The sequence below is a fragment of the Amphiprion ocellaris genome, chromosome 11, assembly GCF_022539595.1.
Source record: "Amphiprion ocellaris isolate individual 3 ecotype Okinawa chromosome 11, ASM2253959v1, whole genome shotgun sequence".
Lineage (NCBI taxonomy): Eukaryota > Metazoa > Chordata > Actinopteri > Pomacentridae > Amphiprion > Amphiprion ocellaris.
Genome location: NC_072776.1, coordinates 22824912 through 22846993, shown reverse-complemented (window position 1 = coordinate 22846993; position 22082 = coordinate 22824912). Strand labels below are relative to the sequence as shown.

The window sequence follows — 22082 nt, the reverse complement described above, 5'->3', positions numbered from 1 at the left end:
TAAGTACAACAACATAAAGATTGAGAGAATACTACTTCATGTACACACACACTACCAGTCAAAAGTTTTAAAGTGCCCCACTTTTTCCGTTTTTTTAATTGAAATTCGAGTAGTTCAAGTCCAATGAATAGCTTGAAATGGTACAAAGGTAAGTGGTGAACTGCCAGAGGTTAAAAAAAGTATGGTTACCCAAAGCTGAAAAATAATATACATTTCAGAATTATACAAAAAGGCCTTTTTCAGGGAACAAGAAATGGGTTAACAACTTAAAGCTCTTCTTCAGCAGTGGAGGTTGATCAAGCCTTGAAAGTTGGTGCTACTGATTCCAACAGGTGTCCAAACTTTTCTTGATTACTTCCAACTCCCTCTGTCTGTATAAAAGTAGTGTTGGGACCTTAAGGCATACGGTCAAGGCTAATGGTAACATAAGCAACATGCAAAGCATTTTTTTTATTATTATTTTTTTAATGACAGTGGGGTAACATTGCCACCAAAAGTAAAGACAGTCCACTGAGCTGCTAGGAGTTCATGAAGACTCTCATATTTACTCTTGCAGTCAACAGCAGAACATTTGGTGTGTTTCGCTGATAGCGGAGACATTTTAGAATTATCAGAAGCAGCTCTAGCGAGGAAACAAAAGTACAGACTATGAGGCAGATACTCATAATTTAAGAGGGTGGATCTGTTGATGAGCTGGTAGGTGACGCCACAATGAGCTGCAAAACTGAATGATTTGCTCCGACACACTATTTTTCATTGATAGAGAAAAGAAAGAAGGTCTTTTCTCACATTTTGTGGTCTCTAGACCACACTGGGGGTATTAAATTGTGTTTAAAATTTGTTTTTCTAAATGTGCATTTTGCATGTCACCTATCCAATTGAACAAAACTTAGCTCCGATAATTACTACATAATAGCACTTCCTTCTAGAGCCTGAATGGCATGTAGAACAACAGTAAACCGAGCAGTAAAGCTGTAAAAATGCAGCTCCTCGGATGACACTGTTAATGAAGCATTCAGCTGCGATGTTCCAGCTAGAGGTGTTACCTCTGCAGTTAAGAAGAACATATTGATAGTTGGGGCTGAGGACAGCATCGAAGTAGGTGCACTTTGGTTTGAAAAGGGAGCAGGTCAGGCATTCTTTCAGAAATGGATCCACAGTGGAGACCCTGTTTGGGAGGAGAACAACAAAGCTTTGTGAGGACAAAGGAAGTCAATTTCACAGGACTTGAAACTGTTGAGTCACAACCAGTCTGGTTTTAGCTGAAAACAAAATACAAAACAAGTCTGTCAAAATAAAATGTAGCATTTGACGCATGTGAGCATGCCAGGTTATCTGATAAACTGGGCTTTTATCTACCTAGTTTAACGTGTATGTTCAATTTGCACATAATTCAAATATAGAATAAAAGCACCACTTAAAAATACAGACAAAAACATCCATTCTGAGTGGAGACTGCAACCTTTGACTTTTAATTTATTTATGTAAGAAATGCCATTCTCCCAGCATGTTTTTCCATCTACTAGCATTTTCTTTTGTAGATTTTATTAAAATTTGGCAAATCTTTTTTTTATTTATTTAATTTTTATTATTGACTTTAGATGCAAACTTGATTATAAAGCTCCATGTCTCTGATTCTAAAGAAATAGACTGATGCTAAAAAATATGATGAGAGAATCAGTATCGCACTCTATTCTGTACAGTAGATAGACATCATCAGGTACTTTATCAGGAGCATCACACTAACACTGTGTAGTATCAGAGTATCAGAAGATGATCATTTGTGATCATACAGGGACGCATGAACGATGCTCAGCTTCACATTTCTGTTGTTAGCTGACAGAAACGGAACCTGACATGCTCTCCTGCTGCTGTAGCCTCGAGGTTGTATGATTTGTTCATTCTGAACCGTTGTCTGCTCAGCACAGTTGTAAAGAGTGCTTATCTGAGTTAGTGTAGGCTTCTGTCTGCTCCAGCCAGTCTGGCCTCTGACCTCCCTCATCTGCAAGGCGCTGCGGTCCACAGAACTGCCCCTCACTGAATGTGCTGTTTTTTGTTGTTTTTTGTAGAGAGAAAACTCTGCCAACTGTCAGCAGTTTCAGAAATACTCAAAACAGCCCATCTGCCATCAGCACTCATGCCGTGGTGACTGAGATCATTATTTTTTTTCATTCCAATGTTTAATGTGACCATTAACTGAAATAGGACTGTATGGATTGTGTTGCTGCCACAGGATTGACCAGATAATTGCATGAAAAAAAATGATAAAAATACTCTTACTTTATAGTATACTTTTTACAGGTGTTCCTAAAAAGTATAAATCTAGCTGTATAAATCTACAGGCAGCAGATGTTTAGTTTAGGATGGTTTCGCCTTGTTTAACCTTTGTCTGTCCAAATCTAATAATGGTCATGGTTTGTTTGACCCATACGCACATACACACAAAAAAAAAGTCCTGGTTTAACAAAGAGTTTTGAGCCACACTAATTCTTAGCTGGCTGCACGAGATTGTGAAGGTTTTCTATGAAAACAAATCAAATGCAACATGTACCTTGTGAGCTCTAGAGCTGGTTGAGGCAGAACTACTCCAATCTCCACGCTAAGCTAAGCTAGCCAGTTGCAGCCTGCAGAATTATATTATAGTGCCATAGACATGACAAATTGTCAGTCTTATCATCTAAAGCTTGACAAGAAAGTGATTAAGGGTGTTTCTACAATATCAAACTTTCCCTGAATGAATGAAGGTGCCTACTTTGATATTTAATTGAAACTGATAGAGTACCTGTACAAATGTCTCTTGGTTGAGCCTTCCTCTGTACTCAGGAAATAACTGTAAAAAAGATAAATTTAATCTGTTATTCATTGGCTCACATTATGTTGTACTTTAGGTGTCAGTATCGAATGCTTACAGTGAGTTTGTGCTCTCATCGTAGGCTAGAATTTGAGAGACTTCCCAACTTCCTGAGGTCAGGTGCCGGAGGGTGACCTCTTGATCCTCAGACTGTGAATCACAAGACAAAACACAGCACGGCAGAGAATGGAAACCATGTTAGCATGACCTCACATGCCCTCTATGGCCTTAGGGGTGTCCACTTGTGTTTCTTTTCTACCTAGCCCTGGCTTTCACCCTTAAACTTTAGCTCCTTATTAGCTGTGCAGAAACATGAATTAATCTAGTGCAGTGCATCTGCTGTGCAACACTCTCCTTCATTTATTTAAGTAAATGTATTCCTAATTCTCTGGTGTTTCAGGAAATGGAGTTAGGATGTAATTTAAAGTGACGAAACTTCAAATGGAATCGTACAAGCTGTGTGAATAATTGGAAGGCCTTTTCCTGTAGGCAAGACAGATAAGGGAACAAAAAGAAAAAGCACACAGATACATGAAGTTTCATTCAAACAGTGGAAACACCTCACTAAATGCATTCATTTTACTAAAAGTTTATGAGAGTTTTACTTGGTTGGAGATCATAGTGATGTGGTTGAATGTCCCACGGTCACTGTGTTTTAAGGGCATGGTGATGAACAGTGTTGTGTAGTCCCTGGAAAACACTGGTTCCTCATTCTGGAAAGAGAGACAAATAGAAAACATACACACACTGCTAGAAATAGCTGCTGTCATGTAGAGCAAAACACTAAAAGACTTGCTTATAAAATTAATTTTTGCCTGTAATTCAAAATTTAAGTTAAGCCGACAGGTTGTTTTCTAAAATGAATAGTTTGCAACAATCAACCTTTTCAGATGCATGTTTATACACTGTTTTTTTTGTTGTTGTTTTTTTTTTTTTTACTGCCACCAAAGGCCCATATCTGAAATAGGCCTATATAACAAGCATGCCTTTATTTGTAATTTCTTCTGATTTATTAGTAAAAGGACCATGCTGTTGTGAGTTTCTCTTCTCTAATAGTAATAAGGTTTTTATTCATTAATCACTTCTGCTTTGCCTTTTTTGGATCTCTGTTGATCTACCATTAAAGAAATTCGAAACTTACTCCACAGTGAATCCTCTCAGCAGATCAGAGTGTGTAGTTATTTCCTTTCCTGTTCAGATTTTGACTGAAACAGCTACAGCATATGATTGATCAATAGAAGGTAATAATGACCAAAACGTGTAAGCAATTGGAAACACTGAAAAAAATATGTTTTTGTTCAAAAGAAAATGGGCAGTATATTGACTTTTAATGGTTTAGAACCCACTAAAGGTCACAGTGAGAATTGTTTGAGGACTACTTTTGACATCTAAAAATAAATTTTTCAGTGCATTGCATTTTTTTGTGATATGCTGAATAGTTTAATATTTAACCCTCCTGTTCTGTTCATTTCTCAGGAATAGCAATAATGTCATGGGTCAATTTGACCAGGGGGATGTTTATTGTCCAGAAGTGTCAGAAACCAAAAAATCCCAATAAACATTGTTTATATGTCATTGCTAACTCCATTACTAACCATTTCCATCAATATTTAGTGCAATGATGTTCTTTACCTCAAACAGATCATGGTTCAAAGGGCATAACTCACTCTCTTTTTTTAATAAAAAATGCATGTTTAAACTTTTTTAAAAAAAAAAATCTACATTGGAATGGTGTGCATATAAAATACAATAGTTTTTGATCGATTTTTTTTTAAATTTCATTTTACATTTTTTTTCGTTTTATGGAGTGATGTTGATAAATCAACACGAGACACCTCTTTTGTTTAAGGTCAAATTGACCTGCTGACTTAAAAATCAAGACAAATGAGTCATGAAGATTTGTCTCTAGAGACATTGTGAGACAAAATATAGTGTCTGCATCCCACAGACTGGCTGCTGATTCATCTTTGACTTATAGGCCCCAACCAGGATGAGCAACATGCATGTAAAGGCATTTTATCCAGCTCCTTTCACTTCTCCCCCAGAACATACCTTCCTTATACATTAGTCATTTCAAGAATAATTTTCTGCATTAAGTTGGGCATGGGGGCTGCACAGTGGCTCGGTGGATAGCACTGTCGCCTCACTGCTAGAAAGTCCTGAACAAAGAACCAGGCTTAGATTTGTGTTGATACCAATGAGTTAAAAAATGCCTCGATGCTGATCTTTCAGGATATCCCTAATATAAACAGTTAGTGTGTTGGCCCAGTTATAATACACTGGCAGTTTAGAGAAAGCCTCTGCAGAATGGAGAGATGAAGGAGATGTGTTTACTGCTCGTGTTGCATTTTCAAAGGTTGATCTCTGACAGTATCCAGCTGCTGGCTGTGAGCGGCTGCAGCTCTGCCTGCTGCGATGGTGAAGCTGTGGCTGGATGTGGTTACTGTTCAGACTTTGGCTACTGCTGTGGTTCAGTTTTGGTTCAGTCCAGCTATTACGATTTGAACTTGAACTCTCAACCAGCTAAACTGTCACTGCACACGCTCTGCCACTGTGTGCAGTCAATGTTATAGCCATTAAACTCACATATGTCACAGCCATAATGTGTAACACTGCCTAGAGTCACAGCTGTAGTTGCACTGATTCTTTCTGGAGGCAGAAATGTATGAGCTGCACTATGATGCAGTGTCATGCAACCTATAGACTGCTGCTGGTTGTGACTACAGAGAACCCTCAGCTGTGGCTGCTCAGATACTATACCACTGTATTAGGTAAAATAAATAAATGAATAAATAAATAAAACTAGAGGAGCAGGCTAAGCTCTCTCACTGACTGCTGCTGTGACACTATATGAATAGAGCCTTAGGATGACAGCTGTCATTGTGGCTGTAGCTATTTTCTACTGTTATAGCTGAACAATGACTATATATCCAACCACAGTTTCACCATCATACTTATGCTGAGCCTTTGCAGCTGTGCTCAAAACCATCAGCTGGATATTGTCAAAGATCAGCCTTTTAAACGAGTAATGAGCAATAAATTCATCAGTGTCACCTCTCCTTTCTGTGTCGCCATACTGTTCCTCAAAACTTGTAGTGTGTTGCACATGGCAAAAGAACCAACTTTAATGAACTGCTTCAGTTGGTAACAGGCAACTGAATTAATCCAGATTAAGTTAACAAGGAATATCGGTGCCACTGGTTTAAGTTAGGAGGAATTAAATCATTTGATTATCTGGAATGAACAGTTTGATAAATTTAATACAATTTTAACCTTTTAATTTGTTCAGCTGAAGTATTTTCCTGTCCCAGATGCAAAACATCAAACATGATTTTGTCATTGAACTTACATTTTTTCCCCCCTTTCCTTACTGTGTAATTGTAATGTAATGTTGCAGGAGAAAATAAATAAGTAAATACAGGTGTTTGTCAGATGCACAAATTTAAAGGAGAAAACCCAATATTCACATTTTTACCAGTTAGCACACCATTTTAAGATTCCTGGATTAGTGTCCCGGCCTGCCCAGGATCTTTCTTCATGGAGTTTGCATGTTCTCCCTGTGCATGCGCAGGTTTTCTTCAGGTTCTCTGGCTTCCTCCCACAGTCCAAAAACATGCTGAGCTTAAATGGTGATTCTAAATTGTCTGTAGGTGTAGCCTTGTGATAGACTGGCGACCTGTCCAGGGTGTCTCCTGCCTTCACCCTAAGTCAGCTGGGATAAACGCCAGCCTCCCCTCAACCCCAATGTGGATAATAATCATTCAACGTAACAAAAAAAAAGAAAGAAAAATTCTTGCCATGACCCTTGCAGGCTCCATAGTTTGGTGTCACCCTGTTGTTGTACAAATGAAAACGATGTTGTGGAAAGATGGATGTTATTTAGGATTCTGCTATTATTTCAACTCAGTCATTATTTTACAACTCAGTATTTATTTACTATTATTATTAGTTGTTAGCCTTTTTGTTTGTTTATTTGTTTATTTTTTGCAGGGGCAGCGGAGAGAAACGTGTAATGTGAGGAGAAAGAGCAGGGGTATGACATGCAGTCAGTCAGACTCACTGCCCAGAGCGTAGGACCTTCATCACTTGGCTATGAAGTCATGTGATGAAGCCGCTGATTAAAAATAATTGAGGCAATAAATGACAAAGAAAAACAAAGCACTCACCTGGCGATCAAGCCACTTCTCTGATGTCATCACATGTTTCTGAAGGGGACAGATCAAGTCAGGCCATAACACCTCCTTCTACTTACTGTAGCTTTCTGAAGATTAAAGAATGATCATGATAACTTTCTTACCTTCATGCAGTCACCTGTTGTGGCATCACACAATGAAAGAACTGACATGTTTTGAGCTCGATTCACCCAACGCACGCTCAGCCTCTCCTGTGTCACCCATTTCACCATGGTGATGTAGAACTCACTATGGGAGAAAGAGATGGATATGAGTGAGCCCGTAAATAACCTGGATAAATGATGTAGTCGTCATCTAAAATTGGCTTTAGTCATACCTCTTTTCAAAACTGTCAGGAGGTCTCAGTTCAGTGGTGAGGGAGCTGCCATCCAGAGTGACCACATAGAGTCTGACAGTGGGGTTGATTTGGCCCATCTGAAGGGAAAACAGTATTAATGTGCAATTACATTCACAGGCTAAATCGGATCCGATGTAATATCCACGCTGCACTGCATGCACTGCAGGGGTATCAGTAGGCATTGTTCAACACGCGGCACTTGTTTTCTATTTTTATTTGCTTTCATTGTGAACAGTGCTGGTACGATTTTAACAGAACATAATGAGAATATGAAAAAGGCAGACAACAATCTGTGTTGCTGTATACTGCACAGCTCCTGGGGCACGTCACTTGTTTTTTCTTTGCTAAGCCTCTCGCAAAAATAGTGCTCATTAGTCTACATGACAAGGGAAATCTCACAAATACAAAGCAACCTTTCACAAAGATGACAGTATCTACTCCGCACTTTTGCTCTGTTATTTTTATTTGTTATTATTCATGTCTTCTTCAATCCTTCACTACTACTCTGCTCTTGTGGAGACAAGAAGCTTCTTAGAACAACTACTCTGTTCTGCTGATGCCATTTGCCACATGTGACATGACAGGGCAATGATTTGATGGTTCAAACTCATTTGAAACCTGCTAATACTGGTGCTAAATGAGGAATAAGTGAGTAATTATTCTTTTCTGCTTTCTGACATAATACCGCTAACCCTGCTATTATGTTCGGAGCAAATTTGACCAGTTTTTGAGTTTAGAAGTGTAAAACATTACTTTGTTTTTGTTGATCAAAACAAGCTTCATTAAATCTTCAATGATGCCTTACTAAATAACACATTTTGATCATTTTTATTTATTTATTTTGACCCAGTAGTAATTATGGACTGTTTTTAAGCATTTGCATGTAAATGTTGCTAAGCCAGTATCCATAGCAAAAATGACAAAACAAAAACAATCAAGTCCCGTAATAGGGAATATAATAGTATTGTGTAATAATATTACATTTATGTTTCATGCCAAGAAATCCTATTGACTAACTTCAATTGTGTTGTGGTATGCTGCAAATATGAGCCACCTCGTGTACTGACTGATAACCACGGTATAGATAACTGTTAACATCAGGTCTCCTGCCATGTACTGCAACTTGTTAAATTAAGAATTTATCAAAGAATATCAATGAAAATATATTAATTTCCAAGTAGCATTGCAAAGATACAATATCTGGATCCAAACTGTTACCATAGAAGCACCCCAAAATCCCTTTTAGATGAACACCAACACAGAAATGAAAACTCTGTTTCTTAATAATTTCATTAGAGAAATGTTCAGTGCTCTAACTTAAATTAAATCTGTAATTCAAGAAGTAACATCTTTGTTATGTGAGGTTTCATCGATTAATATGATTAGAAAGCGGTTAAATTAATTGAAAATAAGCTATAGAGGGATGTCATAGGTTTAAATATGATACAGCAAAGAAATACAACACTTCAGAATGCACTTCCTGGCCAACTAAAGTAAATCAGTTAACCAGTAATATAATATGGTTTAGTCCAACTGACCGAGCAGACAACACTGGCCTTTCAGACAGTGTTTATTTACATGTTGGTAGATGTGAAAAAATAAGCTACATTTTAATAAACCACAGACATAACTGATTTAAGTTTTTGTTGATTGGTCTTTGGGCTGCACAGTGGTGTAGTGGTTAGCACTTTCACCTTGCAGCTAGAAGATCCCTGGTTCACGTCCCAGCCTTCCTGGGATCTTTCTGCATGGAGTTTGCATGTTCTCCCTGTGCATGCATGGATTTCGTCCGGGTACTCCGGCTTCCTCCCACAGTCCAAAAACATGCTGAGCTGAATTGGTAACTCTAAACTGTCCGTAGGAATGAATGTGAGTGCGATTGTTTATCTGTACATGTAGCCCTGTGAGTGTCTCCTGCCTGCAGTCAACCGGAATAGGCTCCACCCCCCAGCAACCCGAATTTGGATTAAGCATGTATAGATGATGGATAGAAGGATGATTGGTCTTTTCTTAAAAAATATTCAAGTTGTTTCTAGTGGTATTGCTCTAATGCTGGCAATGTTGGTTGCTCTGTTGGTCAGTGTGTTCATCAACTATGAGACAGAATACAGTCAGATTTGGTTGTTCCACTCAGGATGAATTCAGAAAATTTGTTTGTGGCCAGATAAACAGTTAATTTGCTAATTAACAAATGTTGTATGCTACCATGCATGAAGTGGTAAGCATGGTAGGCCAAACATTACACTCTACAAAATGGCATGCTGCCATTCCCATTGTGTGCCTGTTCACATTTCCCTCAAAGAACCACTGTTGCCTAAGTACAACCTTGCACTTCTGCTAGTACAGCTTTATACTCTTATGACATGTCTGTACTGAGTGTTTTTCAGAAGCAGTTTTTTGTTGTCCAATTCATGTACATCTGACGAAACTAATACGCACACATGCTGCAACCATCCAGCTGTCCCACAGGCTGTGTAACAGCTTGCGTTTCACTCATGCTTTACCAGGGGCAGGTTGGCAACAAAAAGCAGCCCAGGAATTTGCTGTTAAGGGGCCCTACTTTGATACACCAAATTCAAACTGACACATGTTTGTCGATCAGTGAATCCTTAATTTAAAAGAAAACCTACAATGTGCTTATTTGTATTTGTTTGTGTTAGACTAAAACTTAAAATGCGAAAGCTAATATTCTATGGTTTTCTTCCTGATGTTTGTCCACTGAAAGGAAAGTTGAATTACTGTTGTGGTCACTGACACCTCATTTGACTTGATAGCCCGTTTCTTGTGGTGCAACAAGAAATAACTTTAATGAAGTCTAACCTGATCATATGAATGATGTACTGTGCTCTGTCTTACTTTACAACATTCAGTAACTGACCTCTAGTTGGATCTGTGCTGCTCTTTCCTCCTCCATCTTCTGTCTTTCTTGTTTAGAGCCATGTACACTTGTTCACTTAGATTTTAGTCTTAAACTAATTTACTCTTTGGCTGTATATAGTTTATAATTTGAAAAAGAACTGATGAGAAGTCAAGAAGAAATTAATCAAATTTCCATGCTGACTTTAATCACCTTATAGCTGCACAACAGGGATCACTTGGATTCATTTCTCTGTATAATACACTCTTGTAGGGTCTTTACATTTCTATTTGAAGTGTCTTGAGATGACTTTTGTTATGAATAAGCAATATTTGAATAAAACTGAATGATTGAATTGAATAGCTCATTTGGCTGATTTACAGCACAGAGCATGTGATCTGCTCCCTGCTCAGTCCTCTCTAGTGATTCTGCCTCTTCACCTCTGTCTTCATCATCACCTGCAGACTGTTTAAGTCCCATATATCTTAACACACTTTGAGGCATCAGCCAGGAAAGCTTTTCTTTTTGTTTGGTACCTTCTCTGCAGTGCAGGATTGATCTTTAAACTATTTAATGATATTTAATGAACATTTGGGTTGTTAGGGTTACTGGTACCCGCTGTTGCAGATATCACCAACTATAATGCTGCAGCTAAGATGGCTTATTGAATCTCTACCCATGCAGGCTAATAACACTGGGAAAAATAGCAGCCCTAACAAGACCATCCCACAGGAAAAATTCTAACTTCCAGATTGCCAGTCCATGCTTCGCTCACTTACAGCCATAAACACAATCCAAAGTATAACCTGTGATTGTGCATTGGGTTCTGAGTGCTTCTAAAACAACAGTGACCTACAACTCAATAGTACACCTCCACTGTGCATCTGTAGGTCATGGCTTCGGTCTTTGGTATTCACATATACCTGTATTGGTGATGACCATAGAAAAGCCTGTATGGGCCATTCTGCAGTGTGCCACAGTTTGTCCACAACTGGTTAAAAATGTCAACAATTCCATCCATCCATTATCTATACACCTAACCTCCCGCAATCCTCATTAGGGTTGCAGTCTATCCCAGCTGACTTAGGGTGAAGGCAGCGGACACCATGGACAGGTCACCAGTCTATCACAGGGCTACATATAGAGACAAATACTCACACTCACATTCACACCTACGGACAATTTAGAGTTACCAATTAACCTGAGCATGTTTTTGGACTGTGGGAGGAAGCTGGAGTACCTGGAGAAAGCCCATGCATGCTGCACTGGGAGAACATGCAAACTCCATGCAGAATGATCCCAGGAAGGCCACAACACGAACTGGGATCTTCTAGCTGCAAGGCAAAAGTGCTAACCACAAGTCACTGAGCAGCCCAGTGTCAACTGTAACTAGAAAAGCACTCAGAGAGCGCAGTATTCCGCCAAGGCTGCTCATTCCTTGTATCATTTCTGACTGATAAGTCCCAATAAGTCCACAGCGGTCCATTTGTAGTAAGATCACAATCACATGATCATCAGCAGGCAGCTGAGGTAGTGTTCACTTGTAGTCATAGTTACAGTGCCACTATCTCACAAGGATACAGAAACCTTGAACAAATCTGTGGATCCAGACTATAAGCCGCAACACTGCATCACTCATTTCTGACATTCCTTGAAAATTTCATCTAAATCTGTTGATTCATTTTTGAGTAATGTTGCTAACAGACAAACAGACAAACCAACACTAATCATCACATAACTCCGCCGCGTTCTTTGGCGGAGTAATTAAGCAATTTCTTGAAAGCATGTGATACTTAGTAGCATATAGGGTGTGCTTTCAACTATGTATTGATTCACAGAGGAGATAACCACACTTATACCCAAGAGATGGGAGGTGTAACTGTCAGACTGCTGTGCAACACCAGTGTTCTCATAACCAAATGGAATGAGAAGGCAATTGAATCTCTGTTTCATTCTGTCCCACACTATTACAGCCCTGACCTCACTCAAGGATTTAGGTGACAGAATCTCTCTGTGTGTATATATAATTTTTATACATTGTATGGGCAAGGCTAAGATGAAACACAGAGCTTCATTAATTAGAATGGTTTCGATGAACCGCCATCCACCCATCTACTGTCTGGTCTGAACCAACAAATGAGGTTGGCTTTCTCCTCATGACCCTCATTCGGCCAGTTTTCCATAACCCATCTCGCATCTATGAGGCATTTGATATGCTAAGCATCCACATCAAGGGGGGGGTGGGGGGTGGGGGGGTACGTTAACTTGCCTTACAAAAGCATATCACACTCCTTTCCCTCCCATCTTTACAGGCATCCCTCTTCAAAGTGAGCAAGGCAACGTTAACATGAATTAAACAAGAAAAGGATTCACTAACCTTCATGGATAAGCTTAAGCAGAGAGCCTGCGGTTGTATTATTCATAACTCTGGTTTGATACAATGAAACTGCGATAAAAGGAGGTATGTCCTCTTTCAGGTTATAGTCGAGTCAGGTTCATGTACAGTATCAAGTATGCGAAAGGTTTTTGTCTTGAAAGTGATGTCATAAGAAGTGGCGAAAAAAGTCTCACCAACAGCATGTTAATATGCAACATCAGGCAGTTCTGTACTATGTGAACACCTTTAATTAGGGGTTCATTTGAACTGTAGAAATAAAGACATCATGTGTTCTCACCTTTGGGTAAGGATACTCTTTCCCTCTGGGGTAGAGGGAGCCAGTGAAGCGGGGTAGGACCATGGTGGGGACCAGAGAGTCATTGATGGTGAGGTAGGCCAGTCTGGAGCCGTCGGTTGACCACCAGTGGGCCACCTCACTGTGCAACACCTCCTCTGGAAAACCCAAGACAGGAGACAAATCAGACAGTAAGTGCATTAACGTGCTAATTTTAACTGACTGATTTATAAGAAACCGAACATACTAAATATAAATTTTTACACTTACATTATTAATAGGAAATTAAAATGCTAATGTGACATTTAAAAACGATGCACCATGGTTTTACTGTATAAAATTAAAGCATTACTTGTACTATAGCATATTTATTGTAACAAATTCAAATACAAGAAAAGCATTCAGAGATGTTGTATGATTTCCAAAGGATGAAATCTTTAAACAATTCGTGGTCTGGTCGATTTGTAGTAGGATCGCAATCATGCAATCGTCAGCAGGCAGCTGAGGTAGTGTTCACTTGTAGTCATAGTTACAGTGACACCATTCCACTATCTCGCAATGATACAGAAATCTTTAACAAATCCGTGCATCCAAGCTATAAGCCGCATCACTACCAAAACCTAATCACTTGGTCCTTGTGTCATTTCTGACCCTCCCTGAAAATTTCATCCAAATCCGTTTGTCCATTTTTGAGTAATGTTACACATGGACAGATAAACAGATGAACAGACAAACGTACGCTGATCGTCACATAACTCCGCTGCTTTCCTTGGTGGAGTAATAACATCCACAAAGGTAAGAAAGTTTTATTAACAATTCTTTTGACCACTGTAAGGATGTCTAGTGTCAACAGAAAAAAAACTACTTTTCATGTGCTTAGTTTAAGACACTAAGCTGTGGGTTCATCATTTGAGGTTTGTAAATAATTAGGAAACAACCATTTTTAGTGATGTGATATGAAAAATAATACAGAGGTTCAGAATCTTGTGAAATTATTTTCCTTCAACGTTGCTCTCACAAAGCATTACAATTTGCAGTGTGTCATTTAAGGACATTTTTACTCAGGTTTTCTTTGTTCCCATCTACACACAGGCTCCTCCATCTTACTTGTGAGTACTTGTGTGCGTAAACATGTTTGTTTCTGGGGTTTTAAAAATGCATCTACGCTTCTGATTATGGATGTAAAAAGGAGAGCTAGATAATGGAATCAAAGAGGGGAGGTTTTTCATGAAACTTCATGGAATAAAAATTCACCAGTCAGTAAAAACTGATCTTGTTTGCAGTTGAAAGCGTCCAGAGGGCTGCGCTGTGGGGAGAGATTAGTGGGTTAGCAGATATGTGGAGTATGAAGTCAGAGTTTTTGGTGTCACAAAGGTGAATCTCCATGATAACTGATACTATGGAGCTAACCTGATCCAGAGCAGGTTATGATGAACTTCTGATTTAAATTGGCTAGAAGAAGCCTCTCTCTTTAACCGGCTATTTTCCTGACACTTCGCTATGACTGATGCAGAGTTCAGCTGAGGGAGTATGTGCTGTATGCAAGCCTGCTAAGCCATTGGTTAGTAATTTCACTGAACGAAGCCACACACTTACAGCAGCGGCCGCATGCAACGTGTTGCCATGGGAACCTACATGTATTCAGCCAGTGGTGTAGAAAATGCAGAAATAATATTTTTTTTAATGCTTAGTGTTAATTCGCTGCCAAGTCTGTTTTACACTTCTGGTACTGCAGCCAGTAGAACACACACTAGAAAAAGGATTATTCTATTAGTATTTATCACGTTATTTAGCACATTCATTGTATTGTGATTTGGTCACAACCTAAAGGGATTTCCTCGTGTCCTTTGTTATACAGTATCAGACCTTAAGCACATATTCAATATTATGGTTAAAGTTATGAGAATGAAAGTTTGAAAGTGCTGATGTGCAGCAATCAGTTAGAAATACAGTCACACTGAGAGTGCACTGAATGGTGAAAATAAGTAACTTACATTATCATTCAAAAGTTTGAGGTCACTTATAAATGTCCTTATTTTTGGGGGAAAAAAGCATTTTTTCAATGAAGATTACAATAAATGAATAAGAAATACAGTCTAGACATTGTTAATGTGATAAATGATTATTCTAGCTGGAAATGGCTGATTTTTAATGGAATATCTACATAGGGGAACAGAGGCCCCTCCTTTTTATTTTTTTTACTGAAATGCATTTTTATATTCTTCATAGCTATTATAAAAACTGTTTCTCTAAAGTAGGCAGCACACAATCTGCCCATTTGTGCACAATAAGAGTCACAGGATGCATTAAGACAAACAGACAAACCAACGCCGATCATCACATAACTCTGCCGTGTTCCTTGGCAGAGTAAATATAGATTATAGCTGTTTTAATTTTCAAATAAATCTGACAATTGAGTCTAAATTAAAGGAAGAACTAAAGGCCAATTCTAGTTCTAGTAAATGTGCAAAGACAAAACTATCAGTTATAAAGCATGATTTTAAAATAATGTATTTCGTATTATGCTGAATGTGTTTCTTTTTCACGCTTTTTTCAGCTAAAAAGAAGAATTCTTCTCGGTCTTTTGGTGGCGCTTTACAACCCAGCAGCTTCTCTTACCCTCATACAGCCAGTCTGCAATGCCGTTGAAGACCACCCCCTCCTGTCCAGAGGACGTGAGCCTCCACGAGCTGCTCTGTACATCCGTTTGGTAATAAATGTTGTTTTCAAATATGTACATCTGTGGAACAGAAGAAAATATAGGTTTTGAATTTTAAAAGAAATTCTAATGTGTTAAAGCTTCTTATGGCTGGCATGAAGCAGACATGCTACAACTGTAGAAAGATCATATCAGCTAGTGGTCATGTTTCCAACTTTGATTAATTTAGTGTCTTTAAAGATGCAATACTGGCACATTTTTGACATTAGTTTTGAAATTATGGCACATTTTTCTTTGTCCACATCCTGAGGTGACAGAACATCTTTAAATAATTGAGAACCTGGTGCTTGGTGAGCAAATCACACCAAGACACCCACTCATTGATAGAAACATACTCAGCAAGTGGCTCATCTCTTGAGATAACAAAGACAAATATGCAGGCAGAGCTCATGAGTAATGAAGACTACTTTGTCATTAACAGCGTGACATACTGCTGCAAGGATTCCTGGAAAACAGGTTCCACTGAGGGCAGGTATAAATACTGAGGAAATGAGATAAATATGCTATCGAATGCTTAATTACTTTCCTTGTCTGCTCTGGAGAAAATAATGGACTGATTATTCAGTGCATAATGCTCTGCACGGTGGAGGCATTACTCACACAGAGAGCTTTGGTCGCCCAACAAGATGTCTTTCAGCAACAGCTTGATTAGTGAAACTGTTGCTGACTTCTCTTCAGTATAATTGTTTAGTTTAAGGGGAGTTTGACTGTTCTCTGAAGTAAGAAACAGCCTTTGATCTGTGTGTACCTCAGAGCATGGAAGATTCGTTGAATGCAATGAATTATACATAAAACAATATTACATAAGACTTTGAATGAAATATTGATTTATATTTCTGTACAAGCGGCACAGCTTTGTCCTTTTAAGTGACGCTTAAAAGTGTTAAAGCTGCACCTACATTTCTGTTCATTGTCAGTTCTCTTCCAGATTATTTTCTCTGCTGATTACTTGTTTGGTATATAAAACAGCAGAAAACAGTGAAAAATGATCCTTTAATTCACAGTTAAATATTTTGTATTGTCCAAAACATGTTTTGTACAATAACATAAAATGTGAAAAGCAGGAAATCCCACTGGAGAAGATAATGTTTTTTTTTAAATTTGTTTCTTGACTAAGCATTTTTATAAACCTTTTCTGGATGTTCTCTCACCTGAAGCAAGGTTTTAAAATGCACAATGCGATGAAATATCTCAAACCTTTATTTGTGGTGGTCATCAGAAACCCACAATATATGCCAGTTGCCATTTTCTACACAGTCTGAGGCTGAATCTTTATTATCTTTGCATTATTTCTCTTACCCAAAGACAGGATTATATTTTACATGTTCGAGCTTAACTGTGATATTTATGAGAAAAGAAGACTTTTGGGCCAGAATGAGCCGTGCAGTACTTATTTCCTCTGCTGACTATGTTGAATTGAAGTTATGCTGTTTTTCACTTGCTTGAATAAATTAACAAAAAATATATTTCAATATAAACTTTTATTTTTTAAATCTAGGATTACATTTCACATTGAGTAAAGGAAAAAAATCAACCCAACACTTTGTTCTTCTATAGATTCACTATTGTGTAAGTCTTTAAATACTTACCAGCTGTTGGCCTTTAATGCCCCATGAGGCAAACTGGAGGACTGAGTCTGACACTTCTGGAGGATTGAGTTCCAGCACCTCTCTGATGAGAAAAACATACCACAGACACCAGCATACATTAGACCAGTAAACACGGACACATGCATCAGTTATTTAAGTTTCAGAACAGATACCAGAGCTAATCATTCTGAAAGGAATACTATGTGTCATCTTAAACACTCTACCTATGAACATATGGTCTCAGATATGTTACCATTTCATCAGCAGCAGACAACATGAAGGCAGTTTTTGGCACCAAATAAACTGATATGCAACTGTTCCTTTTGTTACCTCATTTTGTTGTTAAGGTTCTTTGTTTTCTTACCTTGTGTACAAGTTGTAGATCAGATACGACGCCAAGTACGAGTGCTGGTAGACCTAAAACCAAATCATAAGGAAAAACAAGTTATAATGAACAGACCTTTATTCTTTCCCTATTAATGTTGTTGAGGACCTCAGTTATTTTAGACCCCAGATCTAAAAACATGTTGAGAGTAAAAAATCACAGAATGGTGCCACAGGTTTAGCAGTTTTCATTCCAATGCTTCAAAAATGTTTGAAATCCTCAGCTAGATATAAATGACAGTAAGAAGAACACGGAAAGTTATAGTATAAATACAATAAATAGTGTTGTTCAGTACTCAAAGGGTATGTGGAGGAAAAACAGCTAACAACCAAGACAAATACAGACATGATTTATGACTAAAACATGAGTCATAGATTAATTGTTGCTACTTGCTAAAGGAAAAAAATGGGTTTCGATACCAACATAGAAAACACAATGCAAAACAATCTGACAGCATTTTTGTGACTATGTTTCATAAGGATTAACAAATTATCAATGTCAATGTTCATATTTTTTTCTTTCTTTTTTTTTTGAATGATCTGTATAGTAAGGGGGGCTGCACAGTGACTTGCTGGGTAGCACTCAGTGACTTACTGGGTAGCACTGTGGCCTCACAGCTACAAGATCCCCAGTTCATGTCCCGGCCTTCCCAGGATCTTTCTACATGGAGTTTACATGTTCTCCCTGTTCATATGTGGGTTTCTCCAGATACTCCAGCTTCCTCCCACAGTCCAAAAACATGCTCAGGTTAATTGGTAACTCTAAATTGTCCATAAATTTTAATGACCTTTTTAATGATTTTATAAATGTTTTCTTTCTTTTTATAATTGTGTTTTCATCTGCTGTTTTAATGTCCTTGTGAAGCACTTTGAATCACCTTGTTGTTGAAATGTGCTATATAAATAAACTAACTTTAACTTTAACTTTATAGGTGTGAATGTGGGTGTGATTGTTTGTCTCTATGTGTAGCCCTGTGCAGCACCTCTTTCATTATAAGTCTGTGGTCTGGAACAGTGTCTCACCCAAAGCATTATCTGACTGATCACACAGATTTATGGATTTATTGACATTCATTATAACAAACTGCTTACATGCATATGCTAGTTTAGAAGATCATGCGGATTACATGCACAAAAATTACATATGTGTGGTAAAAATTCAGTGCGGTGGTCTGTTACAGCAGATTGTTTTGTGCTCAACTTCAGCCTTCCTATATCTGTCAGTGCATCATCTGATGCTCCCACTGATCTATAGTCCTCTGCTGCAGTTTCTGTTTAAAATATCCATTGCATTATTCACACCAGACGATGCCATCTTGATCCCTCACACACAACCTGTGCAGTGTGTGTGTTTTTGTTGATTTTTTTTTTAAAACCGTGTTAAGATCAATTACATTTTGCTGCCATATCAAGATCTGAAAGATTTTATTTAGATTTCAAAGATTTTTCCATTGGGTGATATAGGTGGGTATCTGGATGGGTTGACATGTATGCTTTTCAATTACAATTTCAATTTGTATTTCAATTGCTGAAAATTGAGATTTCTAAGGGTTCACAACTTGTTATTAGCTGTAGTTTTTACAGTGAACCAGCTTCTCTCTACCAGCATGGTCTACTTCTGATAATTCTCTGCTTTCCTTTGTTGATTTTTGGTACTTGTGCAGACTGAGGTTCTCTGAATTTAATTGGACAGTGACAGCATGGAGTGAAGAGAGAACAATACTTTGAAAGAGTGCTTGTGCATCACAGAATGCAACTGATAATGTGCAACATAAGCTGCATACTGTGTGATGGTTAATCCTTGTTCCTTTAAAGTGGCACTAAAATTTGACATTTAGTATTAATACCATAAATCCATCTCTAGCATGGTTTTATATAACATCCTTCTAATACTGTAGCGTTGCAATAGATGAAAACTGACAAACAAAAGTCAACAATAAATCACCTTTATTTTCCAAATTCCATTCCAATTGCAGGACTATTGACATGACTCAGTTAAGCCCAAGGTATAGGTTTGATTTCAGAAGTGAGCAGAGTAATAAAGGAAATGATATTTTTCTATTTACACTACCGTTCAAAAGTTTGGGGTCACTTTGAAATGTCCTTATTTTTGAAAGAAAAGCAGTTTTTCTTCTCAGAAATGTCTAGACATTGTTAATGTGGTAAATGACTATTCTAGCTTGAAACGGCTGATTTTTAATGGAATATCTACATAGAGGTACAGAGGAACATTTCCAGCAACCATCACTCCTGTGTTCTAATGGTATGTTCTGTTACCTAATCGTGTTGAAAGGCTGACTGATGAATAGAAACCCCCTGTGCAATTATGTTAGCACATGAATGAAAGTGTGAGTTTTCATGGAAAACGTGAAATTGTCTGGGTGATCCCAAACTTTTGAACAGTAGTGTATGTAGATTCTCAGTCATCCAGTTCATGTCAATCCTAAAAGCTTCAGTAGAAAGCAACTGGATTTTTCTTTTAGGTTCTTGACGATGTTTCTCAGCTGAGACTTCTTCAGGTCTAACTGACTGATGAGGTGTGAATAGTTGACTGTTTCAACAGGTTGCACTCCTGTGTTGAGCCATGCATTTTTAGAGCAATTGTATATACAACACTGCTTAACATTGAGCAACGTTGGAGAGCACAAAGGTTCACCTGAATCTAAAAGGTTAGGGACTCTCCTTTGAGGACGGCAGTGTTCACATTCTGGACATGAAGAAAGATGCTTTGAGACAAAAGGAGGCGGAGGTATTGGAGCAGCCATGTCAAACAGAGGAGAGGATCCAGATACCAGTTATCAGGTTCTTAGTGCTGGAACACAGTGCTGAGATCCTTTCCAAGAAAACTTAATCACCATTAACACCTTCAGTCATCTCTCCATTGGTAGTTTCACAGCCTCTAACCCTAACCCCAGGCACTCCTGTCCATGACATATGATGTCAGTACCTAAACTCTCCTGAGTAGTGTGTTGGGGGACATACGAAAATATTTCTTGCTGAAGCATGTTTGATGGAAGATTTGTAGTTAAAGCAACACACATAAAGCTTTCATCTGAATATTGCATTCAAAATAACGCATGCATGACATATATCATGTATGATTCATCTGTTATGCCAAGACGCTCACTAAAATGTTGCAAGAAATAACATTTGAGGGGAATGAACCACAAAGGGTGTAATTTTTTTCAACTGCATAATTTGGTATGATGGTTAATCTCAGATTATCCTTTTGCAGTTACCTGTAAATAAAAGCATTTGAGAGTGAGATGCTAATCTAAATTCCTCTCTGCAGTGCCACATAATCCAGTATTTTAGCTTCCACTAATTTGTGTGATGAAATGATGGGAGAGTATCCACTTGCAAAGCTTCTGTTTTAGGATTCACTGAGATAATGGTTCAATACCTGAGGGTCTCAGCATGCTAATCAGCTGCAGCATTAGCATAACAATATTACAGTAAGCACACCCCAGAGCTATATGATAAATGCTGTAGAGCTGCTCCATTCCCCTCAGCAAAGGATCAGTTGTATGAAGTCTGCATGGCTGATTCACAACCAGCCTTCACTCCTAATTTGGACTTCCCTCTTCACTGTACAGAAGAGAATTCTCTAGGAAGGGAAAAATGAAACTGCATTGTAACTTGACTGCTCTTCTCTGACAAAAAAGACATCAACATCATTCAGCAGACGCCCCTCATAGGTGACAGCTCTGTGATGACTCCTTGATAAGGCTGTCAGCCATGGGTGACACATGAGACAGGAGAATGTTTGGAGAGCCTGTTTCAGACGGCAGGGCTGTGCTTGAATATGGTGTGTGGTGGTGTGTTCTCTGCAGCCTGGGGTTACATGGCGCTGGAAAATAAGTCTGCAATTATCACATCGGTAATGTTTGCTACAGATTCAGGGCTATTACCAAAAAACATTTAAATTCTAACACTTCACTGACATTTTTCTCACATCTCATATATCCTGGTGCTGTTAAAATGATCAGTCTTCTTGTTCTAGTACGTGACTGTGGACATAACAAGCTGGAGAGGATGGACATGAGTAAAACAGAAAAATATGAGTGTGAATGAACAGAGGTGTATGAATAGATCTTCTAAATGTCAATTTTTTTTTTGACTGAGTGTGGAGAGATGCAATGACATTTGCAACAAGAGCAATAACTGTTGACAGTAAAGCTGTAACTTTTGATGTGAAATTCCGCTGACCATTTGAATGTCATAAAAAGTTTAATATTTGCTCTGTAAAGATGTATTTGAATTCAATATTCACAGTTCAAAAGTGAATGTATGCATCTGTGCATATACATTTAACCCCTGAATGGAAAATTTCTGCTTTGATATTGTGAACGGAATAGGTCCATACTGAGAATATACAATTTTGAAAGCAGCAACATTTTGTTTGTAATGAGTGCATACACAGCAAAACAATGATTTTCTTATCTTTTTGTCATAGGATCATATAGTTGTTGAATCACTA

The 22082-nt window shown here is 38.2% G+C and overlaps 1 protein-coding gene across 5 annotated transcripts in view; it reads right to left on the bottom strand.

The window, feature by feature from the left end:
- LOC111575552 (inactive dipeptidyl peptidase 10-like) overlaps window positions 1-22082 on the bottom strand; it is a 143988-nt gene that overhangs the window by 19108 nt on the left and 102798 nt on the right. For all 5 annotated transcript variants that reach the window (XM_035953038.2, XM_035953039.2, XM_035953041.2 and 2 more), the window contains exons 6-16: window positions 17583-17635; window positions 17219-17300; window positions 15530-15650; window positions 12914-13068; window positions 7361-7458; window positions 7149-7272; window positions 7018-7056; window positions 3457-3564; window positions 2910-3001; window positions 2783-2830; window positions 1047-1168 (exon numbers count right to left, since the gene is read on the bottom strand). In XM_035953038.2, the coding sequence (XP_035808931.2) occupies window positions 1047-1168; window positions 2783-2830; window positions 2910-3001; window positions 3457-3564; window positions 7018-7056; window positions 7149-7272; window positions 7361-7458; window positions 12914-13068; window positions 15530-15650; window positions 17219-17300; window positions 17583-17635 (1042 nt within the window). The remainder of the gene's footprint in view (window positions 1-1046; window positions 1169-2782; window positions 2831-2909; window positions 3002-3456; window positions 3565-7017; window positions 7057-7148; window positions 7273-7360; window positions 7459-12913; window positions 13069-15529; window positions 15651-17218; window positions 17301-17582; window positions 17636-22082) is intronic.